Source organism: Anolis carolinensis, chromosome 1 (assembly GCF_035594765.1).
Source record: "Anolis carolinensis isolate JA03-04 chromosome 1, rAnoCar3.1.pri, whole genome shotgun sequence".
NCBI lineage: Eukaryota > Metazoa > Chordata > Lepidosauria > Squamata > Dactyloidae > Anolis > Anolis carolinensis.
In genome coordinates this window covers 46274348-46292989 of record NC_085841.1, presented here as the reverse complement: position 1 = coordinate 46292989, position 18642 = coordinate 46274348, and the positions used below count along the sequence as shown (strand labels likewise).

Sequence of the window (18642 nt, the reverse complement as noted above, 5' to 3'; positions counted from 1 at the left end):
AAGTAGTTCCATCACAACAGGGACAGCAAATAGGGAAATTCATGACAGACAAGAAGATGAATAGTCACAGGACAAGAGTTGAGAACTCTGAAGACAAAACAGAAGAAAGAAAAGCAATAAGAAATCTAGAATTTGGTGGAACAGGCATTCAGATTTAGAAATAGAATTGGAAGTAGAACAGAGTACATCAATCTACTGTAACAATCCTGATTCCTCTACAGATGCTCCAGAAATAGTAGCTTAAAGACATTTTATTTCAATTGTGTTACAAACCCTAGCTTTAGATCTAAGTGTAAAGGTCTTTGGAAATGAGGGAGGAAACAGGGATTTTAGAGTAACATCAGTTTTGAAGAAAGTGTCTCCAAATGGGATGGAGATGCGAGATATACAACTGGTGGATTTAGTGTGAGAAACACCACTAAGTCTGAAAATAAAGTGCTAGGCTAGACCTAGTTTATTTTGCATTCAATGAGTAGTTGTTAGGAACTCACAACCTCATCACAAAAGCCCATGGATTCACCACCATCGTAGCATATTCATGGGCTCTCAGCCAGGAGGTGGAGCTGGAGAAGCCATTGCTCCATGCGACTTGACTTAACCCTCATCCCATGGGGGGAAGCATCACCACCCGGCTCCCCCTGCCCCCCAATTGCTGATAAGGCAGCATGGGAGATAGTTAAGCTCTAGAAAAGTATTAATACACAGCAAAGATAAAGATCAAAATAATGCCCAAGCCTCAAAAGAAAAAAAAATAGTCATGAAGTTTTTTAAAAAACTATAACTACTGTTACAAGGAGGAAGAGGCTTTAGTAAATAGGATTATTTCAAAAATGGAAGATCCTGAAAAGTCTAAATATCAGTATAGGAGACCACAGCAAAGTGGTCCTGGTGGGAGAAAGGTTGCTGTTTTCAGATGGGTATAGGCAGGTCAGTAAGTGAAAATAGTCGTTGCCCAAGGTTACAAGATTATATTTTCAAGGAAACAAACAAACACTTTCCATCACCAGGGCCAAGAAATCAATTCAAATATAATGAAGTTTACAAAGAACGTTATCGGTTTAGGATTCTCCTGTTTTTCTGGTCCCACTCTCAGATCATACAATGTGACCAATCTCACAGATGACCTAAAGCTTTTATATCGAGTTGCTGGCGCTGAAGGAAAAGGAATCACATTTATTTTCACAGACAATGAAATAAAAGACGAGGCATTTTTGGAATACCTTAATAACTTGCTTTCTTCTGGAGAGGTTAGTTTCAATCAATACAGTATTCTTAGATTATGTTATTATAATAATTAAAATAACTACTATTGTCAAAGTTTTTTTTGTTGATCTTTCTAACCCCAAGGCAGATATAATATAGCTTGTGTACATACAGAAATAATAATAAAAAACATAGTTTTACTTCAGAATAAAAGGTAATTTCTGTTTTCACATCTTTTGATCATGATTGCTTTTGTGGCAATGTATGATGCAAGCAATAATGTATGGAATCTGGGTCTTCCCTCTGCAACTCCTGCAACACAGACTGCAGAGAGAGCCTACCATTTGCCCTTCTGGAATGAGGGAGAAACAAATGAAGCATTGTGACATGAGGAAGGGGCGTGGAGTGAACAAATATTTTACCCATCTCCAACTCTCTTGAATCCCCTTTGATTGTTGCTTGAACTATCCCCCATCCTTGCTAGTTAATACAGCCTTCATCTGGTTATTTTTCCAGCCTCCCCTTTGGCTTCGCTGGGGTAGGGTGCTTTGTCTGCATTGTACTCATTGCACTTATGGGATAATTGTTGCTTCTTGGTGCCTTGAGCTATTTTGTTTAATTGGCTTTGGACACATCTACACTGATGCTATAATGCAGTTTGGAATAACCAGTTTTAATGTACAGGTGATTTGATTGACAGTTTTGGACTGATTTGTTCCAAATCAGTGTGTTCACAATTGCCAGGTGGACGATTACATTAACTATGGAACTGGGCCTCAAACTGTTCTGTGAGCTTCTCCTCACTCCACCCCAACCCCCATTTCCACTCCAGAAGCATAGGAAGTGAACAAAAGTGAAGAGTGACAATTAGGATTGAAGCCAATCAGTTAGTCCTTCCTGGGGATTCAATCAGCCCTTTGCTAGCCAGCCATGACATCAGACATTTTTTGGAAACCCCCTCATGTCCTCACCCTGAAGCCTTCAAAATGCTTCAGCAAGAGTGGATATCTACAATGTGCTCCACATTCTGCTGCTTTAATTAGAACTGCCGCACACGAGGGAAGATGAGATGATCCCTTTAATGTGCAGATGACTTGAAACTGTGGTCATTGTGTGGGTTTCTGACTACCACAGTTTCAAGTTGGCTTGGAGCTGCAGTAAATGATCAATATAGATGGGGCCTTTTTTACACTAAGTTACAAGAGAAAATATTCTTTGTCTAATTGAAATGTGTTGGTTTTGTTGAATGTATTGTCTCTTTTGGCAAGCTCTTGTGGAGAAGGGAGTCCTTGGGCAATCATTGGTGTTGAGAAGAGCATTCTTCCATCTTCAGCTCTACCAAAAAGCAAATGCCAGGATTTTTAAAAAGGAGGGGGTCCAAACAATATACTGAACTGTGAAAAAAAGAAAATGAACAACAATAATAGTCCAAGAACCAATTCCTCCTCTCCTCTTTTTTTTTTTTTAATGAGTGTTTCCTATTTATTTTATAGGGGACTTTCTGATTTGGCAGTGGTGGAAGAATTTATAGGAAAGTGAAATGTGCAGAAATGGTCCTAAAGATGTTACCACTCTTGCTTTAGAGGTCTACCTGAAAGAATTGTGTGGGAGCACAGAGCTGTAATTTCTAAACTGTTATGTTTTGATAACATTAATAAATGGATGTTACTTTTATTTTGGTTTTTCAATAAGATTTCCAATTTATTCCCTCGGGATGAAATGGATGAAATAACTCAAGGGTTGATATCTGTAATGAAAAAAGAGCTGCCGAGGATTCCTCCTACCTTTGATAATCTTTATGAATATTTTATAACACGGTCAAGGAAAAATCTTCATGTGGTCCTCTGCTTTTCTCCAGTGAGTTTCCTTTACAAGTACCTCTACTTTTCTTGTGCTTAGTATAGAATCATAGAATCATTGAGTTGGAAGAGACCTTGTGGGCCATCCAATCAAACCCCCTGCCAAGAAGCAGGAAAATCACATTCAAAGTATGAAGTAATTTTTTGTTTCATTGAAATCTAATAAGAAATTCTAAAGGTTTATATATGAATGTTGTTGTTGTTGTTGTTGTTGTTGTTGTTGTTGTTGTTGTTTTATGAAAATGTTTTCCCCACATGTGTAATATCTTGACAGTTCAAATCTGTGCCTGATTTTATGCAAGTTGTTCTACTAGTGTCACCTGAATTATCCACTTGAACTACCAAATTAATACATCTAAATCTTACACATGTATACTTGGAAGTGAAATTCAATGAAACTCCCATCTTTGTAAAAGGGAGATAGGATTTCAAATGGAATTCCTTAATATAGCCACAGATCTAAAAATCCCTATTATGTTTTTGTAATAATGTCAACAAATTCAAATGTTGAAGAATTTCTGACTGATAAAAACAAAGTGTGCTCACATTCCAAAATTGAGGATGCTTTTTCTCTAAAGGATTAAGTTTGGCTAGGTTTGACAAACCGTTTATACATACAGTAGGAATTGAGTTCTGTGTGAAGGATGTCAAACTGAAATGGTTGCACAGGTAGGTTTGACTAGATACAATATCATTGACATGGTGTTCTAATTATTTTTTGTTATTCTTGCTAGGTTGGTGAAAAATTCCGAGCACGCTCCCTGAAATTTCCTGGTCTTATATCTGGCTGCACCATGGACTGGTTCACAAGATGGCCTAAGGAAGCCCTTGTGGCTGTGTCACACTATTTCCTGTCAGGTTTTAATATTGTCTGTTCTCCTGAAGTTAAAGCGCAAGTGGTAGAAACAATGGGCATCTTTCATGACTTAGTTTCAGAAAGCTGTGATAATTATTTCCAAAGGTATTGTAGTTGTTCCTCCAAATTTGTGATCTTTTTTGCAGATTTAATTATTCATACATTTGTAAAATGTTTTCTCTAAAAATCTCTAGCACCTCCAGTGTGCAGTCAACTTCCTTTCATCATGCTGGAGGACCTAGAGATATCTAGAGAAAAGTGGGACTCCATCTTCCAGTAGAAATTGATCATAGAGTCATGATGAAAAACCTAGAAATTCCTATGGAAGTGTTCTCTCAGGTTAGAAAATAGCAATTTCTTCATTTGTAGTCCTTTATTTTCATGGGGGGTCCAGTGCCCCAACCCCACAAATGTTGAGGGTTGACTGTATTAGAAATAAATGTGATAATTTTGTAACTCTGACTTTAAATATCAATACTTGTTACTAGAATGAATATACATGCATTAGGGCTGTACGATTGATGAAAAAATGTTTCAAACTCATTACAAAATTAGGGGGTGCCAGTGCTTTGTTCCTAAAGTGTTTCTAAATGTCTGTTAGTGAAAATTTTGTTACTATAATGAGAGTAACAGAATTTCATTACTTTTTTGTTATAGTAATTGTGCAAATGGGGAAACTTCAGGGGCTCCTTTCTACCTCATTTTTACAGTGATTGGGTTGCAACTTGCCACAATGGTAGAACACATTTACCACTGTTAGCCCATCAAGTTTCAGAATGTTTTACTTATCCACAGATATTTTGAGAAATTTTTTATAAACAACAGTTTAAAAAACCTACAAGAGCCATCTCCTTGAATTTTCAATACAATGACTCAAGATAACAGGGGTCATTCCAACTTTCAGAAATATTCATACATCTACTGGTTTTAGGGAATTTGATAATAACATATTTTTTAAAAGCCACAACAGCTATCTCATTGAATGTCTCTCATATTAACCTATATAATTTCCATTTAGGGATTTTTCTCAGCCCAGCACAGAGATTTACTTACTAGAAGTATCAGTCAGTCCTCCTCTTTGCAGATTCAACAATTTATTGTAACTCTGGCTGACTGCTGCTATGGAAGGACAAATCTCTCACCTATCTTGATTAGAGTTTTCTGATGCTGAGCAGAATTCTGAGAAATGTAGTTTAGGGCAAATGTAATTTGAATTCTCTGGCATAGGGCTCCTCACCTTCCCAAACTACATTTCCCAGAATTCTGTACTTTCACAGTCTCTTTACCAGTGAACTTTGCTTTCTCCCTGTTGCTTCCCTCTCCTAATGGTGAGAGACCACTCATTTAAAGTGGAAAGACAGCCTTTTTGGCTTGGCTTTGCACCCTTGTGCTAAAAAATGAAACTGACTTTGAGAGGCTTTTGAGATTTACAAAATTCAAACAAAAATATTGGATAAGTTTCAATTCTTAAGTTTTTGGGACAGGCCATGCCCACATGTCAGATATTGCAATATAAGTACAAATTTAACAAATTTGATACAACTTATGGCAACTAATGAAAAAATTGCACATCCCTAACATATGTGTGTGTGTGTGTATGCCTCTCCCTCTCCCTAATGTCTATAAAAACACACAGAGAGAGTTAAACCAGTCATGGAACTAGTAGATGGATGAATACAGAATTGGTTCATTATATAGATGTATTTTTATATAAGACTGCAGTTCTGAATGCAGTTATATTTCATTGTGATATTCCTACAGTAGCAGCACTGCTCAACAGGGCACATTTTTAAATTGAGATGGCTTGAAAGAGTTGTGGTTTCCCATCCCATACCTTAGAATGAGGGATTGATGGTCTTCGCTACCCGTCAGCTAACTCTGGATCTGTCTGGGGTCACATTATTGACTTATGATGATCAGAGTGTTAAGTTCATGATGGTAATTAAACCAAATAGACCATGTAAAGACTAACACTTGATTGAAGCCTTTTTAAGTCTTGGAATTTCAGGATATTTATGTGGGAAATCACCAGACTCTTTTGATACTCATTAAGACCATCTGGCAGTCGAGTGGACAGAAAAAAGATTGCGAGGGGCAAGCAGTTTGAAATGGCTTCAGAAAACCTCAATTCCACTGATTCCAAGCTGGATAAATTGATGGAAATGGTTCAAGGGCTGCAAAGCTCAATGGAACATCTTGCTATTGAGGTTAAAGACACAAGAGAGCAGGTACAGAGTATTCTTCAGAACCAGTCATGTTATGAATCAAAAATAAAAGACTTGGAACGAGATGTGCACTATTTGAATCAGAAAGTAGTGGATCTGGAGAATAGATTAAGGAGAAGAAACATCCTGATCTCAGGAATTCCCGAATATTTAGGTAATAAAGACTTGATTGGATCCCTGAGTGAATGGTGGAAGGAATTTGGAGCACAAGCTACAGAATATGACATTGAACGGGCACATAGAATACCTTCATATGTAGATAAAGATAAAAATCATAATAAGCAAAGACCAAGGACAGTAATAATCGCTTTTGCCAGAGAGTCCATCTGCCTGAAAGTCTACAAATCCCTAAAGAAGATCCAGGACCTAAAATACAATGGAAACAGGGTGACAGTTTTTCAGGACTTGGCAAAATCAACCAGAGAGGAAAGAGCTTCTTTCAAGGCTGTCACAGATAGACTTAGAACAGAGAAAATTAAGTACACCTGGGCCTTCCCAGCAACTATTGTTATCTACAAAGGGGGGAAAAAATTACGGCGAGAACTCCACAAGAGGGAATCAAAATGCTAAGGGAGTTGAAGTTAACTTGTCCTTCACCCGAGAGACACCTAGATGAAACAGAAGAAGAAGACGGGACTGGTACAATAACTGAGGAAGACGAGGAAGGAGCTGAATCTCAATTGAGGACAGAACATTTTTTAAAAAAGAAGGGCTTTAAAGGAAAAAAACTGTGAAACAACATGTGTCCTTGTACAGGCCCAGAACAAGAAGAAACTATAAATAGTGGATCTGAATTATGCTACATGGAGTCTGAACAATCATATATATATATATATATATATATATATATATATATATACACACACATACATACACTAGCTGTGCCCGGCCACGCGTTGCTGTGGCAAAGTGGTGGTGGTATTGGTTAAAAATTGTGTAATTTTTATTTGACGTTATTTGTATTTTTTAATAAATTTTATTGTAAGTTATCTTTTTATTATATTTTTATTATTTTCTTGTATTATTTTTAGTTATTTTCTGTTATAGTATTTTATTGTATTAATTTTTAGTGTTTTTTATTATTTTTATTGGGTTGCTAGGAGACCAAGTTGGAGGAGCTTAGCCTTCTAACTGGCAGCAATTGGATAAAAGCAATTATTCCTCTCTCTCTAATTAGGACTTTATTTTTCTTTTATTTTTGTTGTATCAACCTAGAGCCGTGGATGATGGGTTGTGTTGTCAAATTTAGAGGTTGGGGGGCCTGTAGTTTTGTTGTTTTGTGGGTCGCCGTGATGCCATCACTCTTTTATATATATAGACTAGCTGTGCCCGGCCATGCGTTGCTGTGGCGAAGTCTGGTGGTATGGGAAACAAAGTATTGAGGAATTGGTGGTAGTTAAGGTCAAGGGTAAAGTTTTTCCCCAGACATTAAGTCCAGTCGTGTCTTACTCTGGAGGTTGGTGCTCATCTCCATTTCTAAGCCAAAGAGCCGGCGTTGTCCGTAGACTCCTCCAAGGTCATGTGGGATGACTACATGGAGCGGCGTTACCTTCCCGCCGGAACAGTACCTATTGATGCACTCACATTTGCATGTTTTTGAACTTCTGGGTTGGCAGAAGCTGGGGCTAACAGTGGGGGCTCTCTCCGCTCCCCCAATTCAAACCTGTGGCCTTTCGGTCCAGAAGTTCAGCAGCTCAGCGCTTTAACACGCTGCACCATCAGGGGATATTGTTTCCTAAAGGTTGTGAATATACAATATTTCTGATTGGGTTTTTTTTTTGTTTGTTGGAGGCAAGTATGAATGCTGCAATTAGGAAAAATGATTAGGATGTAATGGCCTTGCAGCTTTAAAGCCTGGCTGTTTCCTCCCTGAGTGAATTTTTTGTTGGGAGGTGTTAGCTGGCCCTGATTGTTTCCTGTCTGGAATTCCCTTGTTTTCAGAGTGGTGTTGTTTGCGATATTTTATGTGCTTCTACTGTCTGTGGCCCTGAGAAAACAGAGGATTTTCCAGACTTTGATGATGGGAATACTTTGTTGGGAGGTGTTAGCTGGCCCTGATTGTTTCCTGTCTGGAATACCCTTGTTTTCAGAGTGATGTTGTTTGCGATATTTTATGTGCTTCTACTGTCTGTGGCCCTGAGAAAACAGGATTTGCCAGACTTTGATGATGGGAATACTTTGTTGGGAGGTGTAAGCTGGCCCTGATTGTTTCCTGTGTGGAATTCCCCTGTTTATTTACTGTCCTGGTTTTAGAGATCATATTGTTCTGCATTATTCTATCCCAGTAATTATTTCATATTAAAGAAGAATCTCACTTATCCAACATTCGCTTATACAATGTTCTGGATTATCCAACGCAGTCTGCCTTTTCATAATCAATGCTTTTGTAGTCAGTGTTTTAAATTCATTGTGATATTTTAGTGGTAAATTTGTAAATACAGTACAGTAGAGTCTCACTTATCCAACATAAACGGGCCGGCAGAATGTTGGATAAGCGAATATGTTGGATAATGAGGAATTAAGGATAACCCTATTAAACATCAAATGAAGTTATGATTTTACAAATTAAGCACCAAAACATCATGTTAGACAACAAATTTGTCAGAAAAAGTAGTTCAGTACACAGTAATGCTATATAGTAATTACTGTATTTATGAATTTAGCACCAAAATATCACGATATATTGAAAGCATTGACTACAAAAATGCGTTGGATAATCCAGAACATTGGATAAGCGAGTGTTGGATAAGTGAGACTCTACTGTAAATACTACATAGCATTACTGCGCATGGAACTACTTTTTCTGTCAAATTTGTTGCATAATATGATGTTTTGGTGCTTAATTTGTATAACGATTACCTAATTTGATGTTTAATTGGCTTTTCCTGAATCCCTTCTTATTATCCAACATATTCACTTATCCTGCTGGCCTGTTTACGTTGGATAAGTGAGACTCTACTGTATATTTCTAATCTTATGTTATGTGCTCAGAACTGGATTATCTGAGGCCTCTTCTACACAGCTGTATAAAATGCACACTGAAGTGGATTATATGGTAGTGTGGAGTCAAGATAATCCAGTGCAAAGCAGATAATATAAGATTATAAATGGGTAATATAGCTGTGTTGAAGGGCCTTGAGTCTACACTGCCATATAATCCAGTGCAAATCAGATAATCTGTGGAAGAAGTCTAAGTGAGGCCTAAATCTAAACCCTAACCCTAACCCTGTCCCCTAACTGAAACTTGGCTGTCCCTTGGTTGCTAGGCAACCAAGTGGGCAGAGATTAGCCCTCTAAACTGGCAGCAATTGGATAAAAAAAATTATTGCTCTCCCTCTAATTAGGACTTTATTTTTCTTTTCTTTTTGTTGTATCAACCTTGAGGCGTGGATGATGGGTTGTGTTGTCAAATTTTGAGGTTGGGGGGCCTGTACTTTTGTTGTTTTGTGAATTGCCGTGATGCCATCACTCTTTTATATATATAGATATATGCTAAGCTAATAGTTACAAATGTTAGAACATATAAGAAAGTGTTAAATATTGTAAAAGAATTAAGTCTGCCTAACTTCACAGAAGAATGTACTCTGCAACTAAGAATTGCTAAAGGGTATTAAATTAAGATGCTCACTAAATAATGATTATTATGAGAATCTAGAGACTGTATTGTTAGTAACTGTATTGTTATTTAGTAGATTGAGCAGGAAAAAGAAGGTTGTGACAATTTCAAGGGATGTAATAGGGGATTGGCAACTTGATACTTAATAAGGAAGAAGGAAGAATAGAGTTTTAAGTTATGGGGTGGAATGTATACAATGTATAGAATAAGTGGGTATTATACAGGGTAAGGGGCAATACATGGTAGAGGGAAGCTGCAGCAGGGGACTCTGCCTTCAAGATACTCTGGATGGGTGCGAGGAGGTCCTTCCGAGCAGCCCCGGCTTCAAGAAGGGGGGCTATGGATCCAGAGGGGGGGAAGCTATGGGAGCTGGATCAGGGATTAGGAACAGATAAAAAAAAGACTAAAATAGTGGAACAGACCTGGGGAAATAGAGGGAAAAGTAAGAATCGGATCAATGGGAGAAGAATTAAAGGTTCTGTCGATTAATGTGAATGGACTTTCGTCTCCGGTTAAAAGGCAAAAAATTACCAGGTTGTTGCTGGAAGAGCACATTGATGTATGCCTACTTCAGGAAACACACAAAGGATGGGATAGAACAAAATTGTTAAATCTAAATAGATGGGAACTACAATATGAATCCCGGGGGTCAAATAAGGCTAGAGGAGTGGCAATATTAATAAAGGATATACATAGATTTGAGTTAGAGAAAAAAATCGTAGATAAGGAAGGAAGATTCGTGATGATAAGGGGAAAGTTAAACAATAATGAAACCACTATAGTAAGTATTTATGCCCCTAATAAAAATCAGCTAGGATTTATACAAAAGTATTGTGCTAAAATTGAAAAACAAGCAAAAGGAGATATAATAATAGGGGGAGGTCTTAACATGGAACTATATAAACAAACAAAAAAAACAGGGTGGAACCCAGGAAAGCCTGAGTGCAAAGTCAATTTCAAAAAGTGGAACCTCATAGAAGTGCATAATAGATTGGGAGTGGAGGCAAATACCCCAACCTTTATTCCCATAGGCATACAAAATTCACTGTAATAGACTACTTCATAGTTGGGATTAATAATTCAAGACAAATAAAGGAGATTAAAGTGGGGAACGACTGGCCAGGAGATCATGCTCCCCTCCTGTTAAAATTAGGAAACCCAGTAAGGAAACCACCGAGGAAATGGATATTCAACCCCAAGGTAACATACAATGAAAAGGATAAACAGGTCATTAAACAACAGATTCAAGAATTTTTTCGATTTAATAGACAACCACAAATAAAAGAAGAGACTTTATGGGATGCTTTTAAAGCGACCATAAGGGGCACTTGCATCTCATTGGAAATAGGGATCAATAGGAAAGAAAAGCATACATTTGACAAATTAAGATTAGAGACTGTGGACGCATTCCTACGATTCCAAAAAAATCCAACAGTAGATAATAAGACAAACTGGAAAGAAAAAAAAGCAATTGGAGAATTTAGATAAAATAGAGACCACAAAAAATACTTATGGGTTAAAAATGATTATCAAATCAATTCAATCAATAATTCGAAGAGATTGGCCAGAGTCCTAAAATCAAAACAAGCTAGAAACAAAATACTTAAGTTGAAAGATGATAGAGGACATTTGAGATCTACAGAGGAGGAAATCAGGGAGATTATGGCTCATTACTATGAAAAACTTTACGAAGGTAAAGAGTCAATCAAACAAGTAGGCCTCTTGGGAAAAATAATAAATTCACAGGCAAAATCTAATCTAAATAGTACAATAACTAAAACAGAAATTGAACAAACAATAGAAAGTCTAAAAATAAATTCATCACCTGGGCCAGATGGCTTTACAACAAACTTTTATAAAATATTTAAAGACGATATTACCCCCAACCTTTTTACACTGTTTAATGAAATAATGGAGAAACAAAATGTACCAAATACCTGGAAATTTTCGGAAATTCTCACAATCCTAAAACCAAATAAGGATGAAACTGATCCTAACTCTTATAGACCAATATCCCTAAGCAATGTGGACTACAAAATATTTACTAAAATATTAGCAAAAAGACTGAGAGATATAATACCGGATATAATTAATGAAGATCAATACGGATTTGTAAAAAACAGGAAATTAGCGGACCCTATAAGGAATATTTTGAACATTTTGAACCATGCCACAGAAAAAAAAATCTAAAGTACTTATATTAAAATTGGACTTTTGCAAGGCATTTGACTCAATAGATCACAAATATTTGAACAGACTCTGCGAGGAATGTAATATGGGGGGGAAAGTGTGCAAGGTAATAAAAGAACTATATAGTGAAAACAAAGCAACTATCTTGGTAAATGGGACACAAACCAGACAAATAAATATTAATAGAGGAACTAAACAAGGATGCCCCCTTTCCCCGGCCCTATTTTCATTAGCCATTGAACCTTTAGCAAACTTAGTAAGGAATAACCCGGTCATTAAAGGCTATAAGATGGGCAAGGAAGACATTAAGATTAATTTATATGCTGATGATGTTATGATAATTTTAGGGGAGGTGGAGGAATCACTATAATCATTAGTCAAAACAGTTAAAGACTTTGGAAAAACTTCGGGCCTCACAATAAATTTAGGCAAATCAGAGATATTACATAAAAATTTAACATGGGAAGAGCTCAAGAAGGTTCAAAACATTATGGGAGTAAAATTGGGGAAAAAGAAGATGAAATACCTAGGAGTGGATATACCAAAAAACATCAACAATATAATACAAATGAATTATAATCACCTATGGAAAAATATAAGCAAACAAATTATTACATGGGGAAAGAAATTCCGAGACATATCTACAAGGCTAAAAATCTATAAGATGAAGATCTTGCCCAAATTTTTATTCTTGTTCCAAACCCTCCCGGTGAATATTCCTACCAATTTGTTGAAGAAGTGGGATAACTCTATGAAACAATGGGTAGTGGGAGGAAACAAAAATAGAATTGCTACCTTTTTATACTCTAGTAAACAAGAAATGGGTGGTTGGGGAGCTCCCTCGTTGGGAATATACTACGAGGCAAGCCAGTTAGCGAGGCTATTAGAATTCGAATTGGAAGGGTCAAAAAAATGGGTGCAAACAGAAAAGGAAGCAAATAATTGGCAAAGGGGAACATTATTGGGAGAGAGAATTGATAGAAAAGACTTAAAGAATTTAAAAGCGGGCCCTTGTTTTTCAATGTTGTTAATCTGGAAAAAATGGCAAAATAAATTACAAATAAATAAAATTGACCCTTTCCCACTAGAAACATTGGAAAATAAGGACAAGACATTCACAAATCTAATTAGGGCACTGAAGGAAAACGGTTTCAAAAGGATTGGGGACATCATGAATCCCAAAGGAGAAATACTAAAGTGGGATAAAATAAAAGATAAATGTGGTCAAGGGAACTGGATAGCATGGTTAGGTCTGTCCAGTAAAGCCCAGGCCATGAAAAGAAGAGAAGTTGTCGAAACCCCACTGGATAGAATAATTAAAAGGAAAATAGAAATAGATAAAGGAATAACTGGGCTATTGTATGATGTACTAATCACATTAACTTACAATACAAAAATAACCATTATAGATAATTGGAAACAGGAAAAAAACTTCACTGAGAAATTAATTGGGACTTGGATTGACAATATTCCTAAAATTAAGCATATAAGGATTAAAGAAACACAAAGGAAAATAATATCTAAATGGTATAGAACCCCACTCCAAGTAGCACATATAACGGGAAATACTTCAAATAAGTGTTGGCATAACTGTGGGGAAATAGGTACATTTTCCCACATGTGGTGGGACTGTAGAAAAATTCAGAACTTCTATAGAAAAATAAGAAAAATAATGGAAGAAATAATAGGGAAAGAATTAATATGGGACAAAGCTAGATACATGTCCGTCACAGTAAAGGTAAGGGAAGATAATAATAACTGGACAGAGATTCTAAAATATATGACAGCCGCAATACAAGCCACGATAGCCCGAGGATGGAGGGATGATACAAAATGGGATGTAGAAACCTGGTGGACTTATATATCAGAATATATAATTAACGATTTCATCATTCAAAAGAAAAAAATTTATACAAATAGCCTAAAAGATCAAGACTGGTTAAGGAAATGGACTGTTCTAATCGACAAAATAGACGGAGACGAAAGATACCGTACCTTGAACCAGGCGTTCCACACGATTAAACTGATGTATTGACAATTTTGAATGGCTGTTCCAGGGGGGTGGGGGGTATGGGGGGAGGGTGGGGGTGGAGGGTGATACATTTCTAAGAACTGTTTAAAATGTCATTTAAGAAATAGTTACCTTTGGAACAATGTATACTGAAATAAGTTATGTATGGCAAAAATAGTTAATTGTTATGATGTATCAAAAAGCAAAAAATAAAAAAAATACAAAAAAATTAAGGCAATTTATTATAAGTGTTCACAGAGATTCCCCTTAAGAAGCAATACAGGTGCTTAAGAATCCTTATGTAGTATCACATTGCATGTATGACATCATCCCTTTGGGGGAGAGAGGGCGAGTTAAAAATGAAGTTTATTTTATTTATTATTATTAGGTCATATTATATTGTCATCAAGATCTTATATTTTATAGGGATATTCATAATTATTGAACTTCAATCTATTTACATTTTTCAAGAACGTGCCCCTTCTATACAATCTTACAGTCTTTTATCCATCATTATTATCAATTTTTACTATAATTGCACAGTAATGTCTGCTAAGGCATTATTCATACATATTTAAAGGTTTCACATATGCACAATTCTGTACATTATATTCATTCCTCTTATCAATATAATAACCTAGCCAATAATCCATTCTAATTTCTAGAAGCGTATGTTTGTGTGTGTGCCTTCAATTCAACTACTAACTTACAGAGAACTCAAGAATTTCATAGGATTTTCTTAGGAAAGAAATACTTAGGCTGGTTGTGCCAGTTCCTTCCTTTAAAATATAACCACAGTACATGATATTCATTATCAGTCTCCTATCCAAGTATTAACCAAGGCTGACCCAGTATCAGACAGTATCTGATGCCTAGGCTCTGTCACGCATCTCTAAGAAGACTCCGATAACAAGACAGGCATTCAAAGGTTAAGCTTTTTGTTAAGCTTCAATAGCATTTGTACCACTAACAACTGCCTAAATAGATAGGATTATTATAAGACAGCTTTCAGCATGCCTCCAATGCTGAATTAAATAGTAAACTTCCTGAAAGCTTTGACATGTTGCCCTAAAACGCTGATTTATATTGGAACTAGTAAACATGCATCTAGGCTAGATTAAGTATAGATATTGTTTATGTAGCAATGGATGCTGTTAGCACTGTATGAATAGCCCGACAAGTTGGCAACAGAATATGACTGAAACTGTATTTGTTCAGAGCTATATCAGATTAATGCATAATTATTCAAATCTCAATCCTATTTCAGATATCGACGAAGAGCTCACGTAACTCCAAAATCTTACTTGTCTTTCATTAATGGCTACAAAGAGGTTTATTCTGATAAACTAGCCAACATTAATGAACAAGCTGAGCGTATGCACATAGGTAACATAAAATTAAGATTTGTTAATTTTGAGAGACAATTATTTGTTGCCCACTCTTTTTACTTTCCACATCTTTTTGTTTTCTCACTCCTTTAACAATGCAGGTAAGGCACTATCAATATATTAAAACATTGCATTAGTTCTACAATCAGCTAGTACAACAAGCAAATATTTTTAATACGAGGGTTGAATGAAAAGTAATGCCTTCAACCTTTGTTACTTGGGTTTGGATGGGAAGATTTTAATAAATCAAACACAGAAATAATCCTTAGAATGTGCTCTTTAACTACCACTATTCAATTTTACACATAATCACCAGACAATTGGATGCATTTCTGCCAACGATGAACAAGTTTGCTGAAGCCGTCCTGGAAGAAGTCGACACTCTGTTTCCACAACCAGCATCTCACAGTACTCATCATGCACAGATCTTCCGATAGCCAAGCAAAGCAATAATGTGACCCACAAGTTCTTGTGAAATGCCGATTATGCTTGAAATTTCTCTCTGAGTGATACGACGATCATCCTGAATCAATCTGACAACCTTTTGCTTGTGAAACTCGGTGGTTTCTGACACAGGATGTCTAACTCTTTGTTTGTCACGCAAGTCTGATGTTCCCACCTCAATATCTTTAAACTTACTTGCCCAACAACGCATAGCACTCACATCAACACAATCACCATAAACAGCTTGCATTCTCTGATGAATTTCCTTTTGGGTGGCACCTTCTGCTGAAGAATTCAATGCAAGAGTTGAAAGCCTGTGAGTGTTCTTTGAGGATTCGAGGTCTTAGGGAGGGCCTGGAAAGAGAAAGTCTCATCTTTTTCATTGCTAATATGTTGGCAGGGCTACTGAAAGAGCAAGATCTGGACATTATTCATGCTTCAATTTCGACTTGTTTCAGAATCAACTCAGCCTTCGCAAGACAAAAAAAAGTACCTAGGGATTGTATAGTACAATTTGTTGCCAAAGCATTTAAAGAGATAGTGCTGAAAAAACAATATGAAACCCCAAGTGTGATTGAGGGAAAGAAAATATTAATGATGAAGGAGATTCCGGGAAGGCTCCTCAGAAAAAGGAAAGAATTCAACGTGTTGGTAGTTAAATTGAAGACCAAAGGCACCCCCTTTCGATGGCTCTTCCCACAGGGTGTCTCCTTCTACCATAAGTCAAAGAGACATTATATCACAGATGCAGGGAAGGTTGAACAATTCCTAAGGAAATATGCCCAGGACCTTCCAGATGGAGAACAACAGCTTGTAGGTGAGGAGAGACAGGGGCACAGAAAGGGCAAAGGGGTGCCACAGGAAAGAAAAGAGCTAAAGCGGAAGGAGCAGGAGAAAAAGGAGAAGGAGAACACCCAAACGGATGAAGAAAAAGAAGAGGAAGATAAAGTTGAAGAAGTGGAAGAAGAAGATGAAAAAGTGGGGGAATAGACTAACAAATAAAGGGACATTAAGAGTATTGAACTGATTATATAATATAATGTTTCTTTTGCTGACTGGGATGGGAAAAAGGTGGGGGATGGGGTTGAGTAGACTTAAATGTTTTTACAAAACTTAAAAATTATGTCTTGTAACATTAACGGTTTGAATAATGGCTATAAACGTAAGAAAGTGGTTCATTTCTTGCAGAAAATCAAATCAGACATAGTGTGTCTGGTTGAGACACACTTGATATACAAGGATAGTCACCTGTTAAAAAAAGAATGGTTGGGCCATTTTTTCACAGCATGTAACAGTAAAAAGACCAATGGAGTACTATTCTATATAAAAAAAGATCTGGCACCAGAGAAAATATTCTGTGATGAGGAAGGTAGTATATTAATAATTAAAGTATATATTAAAAAAAACTCTGTACTCACTCTGTAGGAGTGTACGCACCAAACAACAAACAAAACATATTCTATAAAAAATTAACACGTATATTAGCAGAGTATTGTGAAAAGGAAATGTTATGGATGGGGGATTTCAATGGAGTCATGGTGCCCAAAGAGGATAGAGATAGTAAAGTAAAAAAGGACAGGAAGGAAGGCCAACTCCCGGGATCCTTCCTAAGGAAAAAGGGCGAGGATAGCATATCGAAATTTAATTGATTATAAAGGAAGAGGGGGGCTAAGCTTACCCGATCTAAGGACCTATTACGAGGCTGCAGTGCTGTCCTGGATGAAGGAATGGATAATATTAGAAAATAAGACCCTATTAGATTTGGAAGGATATGAATTAAGATTCGCTGGCATGCATATGTATGGTATGATGGAGACAAATTAAATAAAGATTTTAATAAACATATAATTAGAGGGGGACTATTAGACATTTGGAAAAAATACAGAAAAGGTATGGAACTAAAAACACCCCTTTGGCTGAGGCCACTAGAAGCAGTTACAAGACCAGCCTTAAGCGTAGAAACAAGAACATATAAAGAATACCTTATTAGAGAAAATGAAGAATGGAAATTAAAAGGGTGGGAAGAATTGGAGATTAATGATTGGTTTCGATATCACCAATTGCATGAAAGATATAAAAAAGATACGAGGGTAGGTTTCGCAACTAAAAAATCAGAGCTGGAAAAAATATGGGAAAAAGGAAACAAAGGGTTAATATCCAGATTATACAAATACATATTAAGTTACAATATGGAGGACAACACAGTCAAGACAGTAATGATACCCTGGGCCAAGGACCTAGGTAGGCCAATAGAATTGGATAACTGGGAGTACCTATGGAACAAAGAATTCAAATTCACAATATCTGGATCAATTAGGGAGAATCAATATAAAATGTTTTATAGATGCTATATCACCCCAGCAACATTGGCAAAAATAGATAAATCACAACAAGGTATTTGCTGGAGGTGTAGGAAACAGAAAGGGACATTCATCCACATGTGGTGGACGTGTGTGACCATACAGGCATTTTAGGACAAGGTAATTAAAGAGACAAATAAAATGCTACATAATAAGATTTTAAAAATCCCAGAATTGTGTCTATTAGGTCTACATAGAGAAAACAATAACCAAAAGGACCAAGAAATATACCAATATAGCTTTGCGGCCACAAGATTGACCATAGCCAAAGACTGGAAAGGGGAAAAAAGGTTTAATTAAAAAGGATTGGAGAGAAAGAATGCGGGAATATATGCTAATGGCCAAACTTACCAATAATAGGAAGAACAAAAGTAATGAGGACTTTTTAGAAACATGGAAGTTGGCCATAGCATATCTGAATAGGGAGTCAGTAACATAGAGGAGTTCCATTAGGAATTTAGGGTTACTATTAACAAGGATAGGTAAATTG

At 36.6% G+C, this 18642-nt stretch overlaps 2 protein-coding genes across 2 annotated transcripts in view; one reads left to right on the top strand and one right to left on the bottom strand.

The window, feature by feature from the left end:
• The window catches only part of dnah8 (dynein axonemal heavy chain 8), a 171759-nt gene that overhangs the window by 107063 nt on the left and 46054 nt on the right, over window positions 1-18642 (top strand). Inside the window, exons 60-63 of the mRNA XM_062973653.1 lie at window positions 1094-1247; window positions 2896-3060; window positions 3797-4023; window positions 15228-15346. Of these exons, the coding sequence (XP_062829723.1) occupies window positions 1094-1247; window positions 2896-3060; window positions 3797-4023; window positions 15228-15346 (665 nt within the window). The remainder of the gene's footprint in view (window positions 1-1093; window positions 1248-2895; window positions 3061-3796; window positions 4024-15227; window positions 15347-18642) is intronic.
• The window catches only part of btbd9 (BTB domain containing 9), a 376867-nt gene that overhangs the window by 352019 nt on the left and 6206 nt on the right, over window positions 1-18642 (bottom strand). The gene's annotated exons all lie outside the window — the stretch shown is intronic.